Source organism: Limulus polyphemus, unplaced genomic scaffold (assembly GCF_000517525.1).
Source record: "Limulus polyphemus unplaced genomic scaffold, Limulus_polyphemus-2.1.2 Scaffold227, whole genome shotgun sequence".
Lineage (NCBI taxonomy): Eukaryota > Metazoa > Arthropoda > Merostomata > Xiphosura > Limulidae > Limulus > Limulus polyphemus.
In genome coordinates, this window is record NW_013665837.1 from 472,797 (window position 1) to 479,413 (window position 6,617).

General features: G+C 31.9%; 1 protein-coding gene across 1 annotated transcript in view; it reads left to right on the forward strand.

Annotated features, from left to right (window-relative positions):
• The window catches only part of LOC106478574 (GTPase-activating Rap/Ran-GAP domain-like protein 3), a 437,755-nt gene that overhangs the window by 418,856 nt on the left and 12,282 nt on the right, over positions 1–6,617 (forward strand). The window contains exon 26 of the mRNA XM_022382188.1: positions 1,559–1,639. Coding sequence (XP_022237896.1) covers positions 1,559–1,639 — 81 coding nt within the window. The remainder of the gene's footprint in view (positions 1–1,558; positions 1,640–6,617) is intronic.

Genomic DNA, 6,617 nt, shown 5'->3' on the forward strand with positions numbered 1-6,617 from the left:
GAACGTTTGACGCTTTATTTCGATACAGTATCGAAAGCTGGGTTTTTGTTTGTAGTAAAATAGCTAAATGTTCCCACAGTGATTGCGGAAAAGAACAATAAAACTATAATTTAAAAGTCTCCTATAACGTTGTTTTGTGTAACAATGGAGAAAAACAATGTTCTATCAATTCATTGGTGAAGCATAGCTTAGGGTAACATTTGGTACCTTACTTTAGTGTGTAGGCCTATTCATTTATGTATCAGCATTCTGGAAACCTGCTTAATAGCTGACGTTCCACATATTAATAAATTGTACAATAAGTCAATAGGATAGTTTTATATCTTTTTATAGTTTCAGAAATTATATGCAGTATAAGTAAATATATATTACTTGTTTTTGATATAGATTATTATGTATTAACAAATTATTTGTAATACAGTGAAATAGGAGTGGCTTAATGGTTACAGCTCGGCCTATGAATCCGAGGATTCATGCTTCGCGGCACGTTGTTGCAAAAATGTATTCCACGCTTTGGGGCGCAGGTGAGTTATAAAGGTGTTGGTAAAATCCCACTATTCATTCAGACACGTAGCCCAAGAGTTGACTATCAGTTACGAAATTAGAGACGGCTAAACGCAGATAGCCCTATGTGTAGCTCTGCGCTAATTTCTGGATCAAACAAAAGAAATGAACTAATTTATAATATGTACCATGCATTTAGAAACGATATGTACTACAAGAAAATAACTACTTACTTGTATTGATAGATACTTTATAAAAACATTTGATAATTAAAATCGTATATATATATATTTACCGTACATTAATGGTTTCAATTTTAACAAAAAGTTTTTATATTTGGAAAATCTCGCAGTTCAACACTAGAAATACTTTATCGTATAATTTATCAACAATATACTTGTAAAGAAAAAGAGAATAATATCCTTAAATAAAATCAAAAATAATGACAACGTAGTTTATAGAACTGCGTTACTTACCGTATCTTCTCAGAAACAAGAAGTCTTGTCCCCCAGTGGCACAGCGGTATGTCTGCTAGAATACGGGTTTCGATACCCGTGGTGGGCAGATCTAGCTTTGTGCTTAATTACAAACAAACAAACAAGAAGTCCTGTTAATAATTTATACTAATTTTACGCGTATAATGCTAGAAGTCACATTTTTTTTTAACACAACTATAATCTTCTTTATCAGAGTATTAAAGAATGTGTTTTTGATTATTGATATTTTAATATTAAAATAATGATTAAATTAGCATCTATCTTATAAATATAGCTCCTAGATTAATCCATAAACGTTTTGATAACTGACGTCGTATTATAACCATAGAAAAATAATTGTTGTAGACTTACGTCGGTGTTCTTTTGTTATATCCCTTGGAAACACGAATAAAATTACAATAACAAAAAGACTTTTATTAGTTACTAACATTCAGTCAATCTACTTATTGATTTACTTCCTGTTAGTATTGGTCAGAGCGATTACACATACAATGATTTTATGTTACCCAAATATAACAATGTTTTCGTAGACAACCCCTTTTTTTCTTTCGCTTCAGATACAACTCATTTCCAAAAATTATCGGAGGGTAGTTCTACAGACTTTGACTTCCAGTGGAATGCTGTGCCAAACACTATTGGTAAGTGTTTTTTCTTGTATGTAATCCATCAACCTCTTTGGTCTCTTACAATAAAAGAAAAATAAAAAACTTCTCTGAGCGAAACGCTCGGGTTGGCACACCCTAAACTTTGTCAAAACCTTCTATCTTCTACACACTTCAATCAACTCTGGCTATTGCTTCTTGTTTTTATTTTAATTTATCGGATTGCAGTACCTCAGTCTTTTGAAATGTATGATAGCAAAATGGTTACATGTGTTATTAGGGATATTCAGAAATAAATGTTAATGAATTGGTTAAAATAATTTCTGAATACCAACTATACTGATGAATGAAGATTTTTGCCAGCTGATGAGAACAGAACAAAACCCAAAGCGAAGATGTTTACTGTTCTCTGTATAAAATACTCAACTACAAGAACTTTAAGGAAGTAATTTTAATTTGCACTTCGACCTCACGCTTTCATCATGTTGAGAAAGCATCAATCAAATAAGTACCAGTTAAAGTAATTTCCTCGTGCAACAATTGATTTGTAAGTCATTATTATTGTCACATAATGATCTACTATCCAAAAGAAAGGTTTATAAGATAATGTGCAAATACAAATTGACTTTCATTTGTTACATAAGTTTAGGTTCCAAGGCCAACAGTAAGCTAGGAATACAAGACTTGTGAAATTCTGTTTGTAAAATGTAAATATAAGAATGTTGAGAACGATAAGAAATGAAATGATCAACAAGTACAAAATAACGTTGTTTAATTTTCTTTAAAGTAAAGACATACAAGCACATTTGATAAAAACATAAAATCTTCATATTTTACGAAATTTACGTTGATATTTCATAAAAAATGGCATATAAAGCACACCTTCACGTTGTAAAATATTTGTTTTTGTTTCATCCAGCACATCCAACAACTTTTGTGTCCCACCACATCTTTCTACACTAACAATTTGTGTTTTGTGCCTTCTAGTACATACTCGCACTCCAACAACCAGTGACGTACACAGGGGGGTGATTGGGTGGGCTTAAGCCCTGACGTTTCTGCTCTTATGCCCCGAAAATTATAAAAATTGTCTATGATGTACATTTGATTCCACACTTTGCTTGCTTGAGTGGCAATCCGTGGGTCGTGCGTTCGAATCCTCGTCCCACCAAACATGCTCGCCCTTTAAGCCCATTTGTATTATCATAACAACCCATCACATGACACTTAATTTGCAAATATCCTATTTCATTGTCTTATTTATAGAACCCATACCTAATTCAGTCAGAAACTTTCGATTCTCATTGTTTGCCACCTGTCGATTGAAAGCTATAAAAGTACTTATGACAAATTAGTAAAGAATGGTCAGCAGATATTATGTTTCAGTTTCTCTGTAATTAAAAATGTAAATCGATGACGATACTTGTCTTTGCTAGGACTACATAGTTCTTTATCTGGTTGTTTCAAAGGTATCGTGACGATCGTTACGTATTACAATTTCGAATAGCCGAAAACTGAGTTAAGTTGTACTTTGGATTTAGTAGTTAAATAAATGCCGATATATCACCAGTTTCTGATATTTGCCAACAAGATTGATACACACAATTTTCTTTTTTAATACAAATATGTTTTAATATATAAACAACAATACAATTTACAATAACTGTTATTACAAATAGTTATTACAAACAATGGTTTATATACAAAAGTTTTACAAACTTACAAGCAATATAAAGTCTTCTTTCTAATCTAGAACTTCCCTGATATCTTATCGAGGGTTGACGATGAGTGATTTAATTTCGAGTTGACGTAGGTACAATTCACTTAACAGGGAGTTAGCCCTGTAGTTTTCGCTGATCATACGCCGATTACAGGTCTAGTTTCCACCGATGACGTTAGGTAATATTTTCGTAAAATACTAATGTCCGATGGTTTGAAATGTTCGAAATTTATAAATGTTCCTGGTCAAATATCTTAAGTTTTCCGATTAATAAGTGTTATAACAATGACAGTTATAGCTTTGCGTTGGTTATATTTATAGGCGTGTGGAGAGTTTCTCGAAAATTAAGATAATGTAACAGTACAAAGCTACATTAGCGTTTACGTACACACACATATATTGTTGATTCTTACATTCAAGAATCTTCTACAACTTTAGAGAACAGGCGGAAGTTTTGCAATACATATTTAACAGTATAATTTATGTACATTTCTAAAAATAAAGTGTTGTTTTTTCTGAGAGGTACTGCACGGGAAAAGTCTTCGGATTGTGCTCTTTAGTCATACGCAACTCATTGCATCATAATGATTCAATGTACTGAGCTCAAGATTTTTATAAATACTGATATAACCGGTAGTGTTTTTATATATTAAGAGTGCTACCCTTTATTAAAAAAATAATAAGGTTTTTAAGAACTCTATTTGTTAGTACCACATTTTAAAATTACATCAATAAAGATATAATCCCTCACGTACAGTCCTTGTGAAAGTCGTGTTATTGTTGCGAGGACGGTACTTTTATTTAAAATTATGTTCTGTTATAAAGAAATGGTTGTTGCATATACCATAATTATTTTTCTCATTGTCTGAATCTTGAGTGCCTAAAGTGTGAAATTTTTATAGGTTTTTGTTTGTGGTGCTATTCAATAGATGGCGCCACTTTTTCTAAGCTTGAATCAGCATTTCTGGCATTGAGATCTTGTTACATTTTTGCACATCAGATGGAACCATTGTATTTATTATTTCGGTCACACTCATAGATGGATAGATATATACGTCCACGCGATTGCTTGATTATAATAAGATTTACTATATATTGCATGTAAGTGCATCGTAGACATCCAAGTTGTTCGTTGCAACAAGACTTTTCGCTTTAATTTTGAAATGTTTGTTGAAGTTATGATAATTCAGAGAGAGTTGTCTAATATTATAACGAATATTTTTCTATAGGTTTACTTAAAACACTTAAGAAACAGTGTTAACCAACATTTTTTTTATGTGTGCGTGTGTGTGTGGAGATCCTGGAAAATTATTTGTTCTAATTTACAATTCTTGTGTGAGTATCAATTGATTTAATAACTTAATTTCCATTTCTGAACATAAAGAATCGTGTGCGTAAGGTCCGCAAGTCATTCTGAAGCATGCTTTGAGTACGGCGTCGTTCCAAAATAGTATTATCTTTCACATTCGGACGGTACTTTTGTAAATACTCAAAGTCGAAATTAGTTTTTTTTTTAAATAACGATTTATTATACACAATAATCATAAAAATGAGACTGGAAACGTCCTACTGCGTCTCATCGGATTTTTTATCCTGTGCAGTAAGTTATTCAGCGTTTTATTGCAATTTTGAAACTGGGAACAGTCTCATTTTTATGATTACCGTGTATAATAAGTTGTTGTTTTTTAAAAGGAATTTTGTCTCATAATATTTTCATGTTTGTCCCGAAATACTAACAAATAAAGTATGTTAATTCTTGAAGATTTTCAGCCATTTCTCCGTATTAGATACGTTTTATTTCCGTTCTATTCAGAATGAAACTGACCAGTTCCCCGTATTTATTAAGGTATATAGGGTTGTATAGCAAATATTTGTTTTGAAGAATCTTTCTATATTATAAGATATCAGATACTTCCTGAGGTAATTTTTACAGTTGTTAGTGTGGTTAAATAGAACCCTGTGATTCGAACAAACTAGTGTTAATACTAGCGGGTATTATATTTTTTCATTAAGATGATCTTGATGATTAGACTAAAATTAGTCTGTATGTGAGGTGATTGCTGCCAGGATGAAATATCATATTAATTTGTTCCGTAACACATGTGACCAACTGAAGTGATTCTGTAATCACAAGACAATCTTGTATTCTAGCAGTGGTGCAGGCGGCAGGCTTGTAACGCTAATAACCAGGTTTCGCTACCCATGGTGAGCGTAGCACAGATAGCCCATTGTGTAGCTTTGTGCATAACAACAAACTAACTAAAACTTCTCATCAAAACAAATGACTGTGTGGCTGTAATATTTGTTACGTAGTTATTTAAACAGTTGATCTGTCATTCCGAGGTCGGTAAATTGCTAATGTTTTGAAATTTACATCGTGATTATTTACCTGTATATTTGCGTGAACAATTCAACAAACAACAAGAACGGTTTATTTGTATTCATTACTAAGATTATATCACGCAAACGAATACAAAATCGTATATTGTTTATGTAATCAACATTTGTGTACGTAGAATAATAAAAATGTAAATCTTTGTTCTCCAACAAATAATTTAATCAGTACGTTACAGATGGTCTGTCACATGTTATACACACTACTAAAATATAATTTAATCAGTACGTTAGAGATGGTCTGTCACATATTATACACACTACTAAAGTATAATTTAATCAGTACGTTACAGATGGTCTGTCACATATTATACACACTACTAAAATATAATTTAATCAGTACGTTAGAGATGGTCTGTCACATATTATACATACTACAAAAATATAATTTAATCAGTACGTTAGAGATGGTCTGTCACATATTATACACACTACTAAAAATATAATTTAATCAGTACGTTAGAGATGGTCTGTCACATATTATACACACTACTAAAATACGATAATACTGTCTCTCATGGAGGTTAGTATGTACGATTAATTCCTGGATACTTTACAATAATGAGTATTTTATTTCATACATCCGTTTTTAGTGCTTAAGTACTACATGTCAATGTTCATTTGACAATTTTTTGTGTGTATGTGTTTTACTACTCGTTGTAAAAATACTTTTTTTTGTCTTGTATTTACTCCTTCCTATGTTTTGGCCTTCACTTAATAAACGCATTTTTCAGTGTTTAGATCCTCGCCATGCGTGTATGTTTGTTTTCATAGTGTATGCCTTTCTCTATGTTATGGTATTCACTACGACATTTTTCAGTGTTTAGATCCTTGCCATGCGTGTATGTCTGTTTTCGTAGTATATGCCTTTCTCTATGTTATGGTATTCACTACGACATT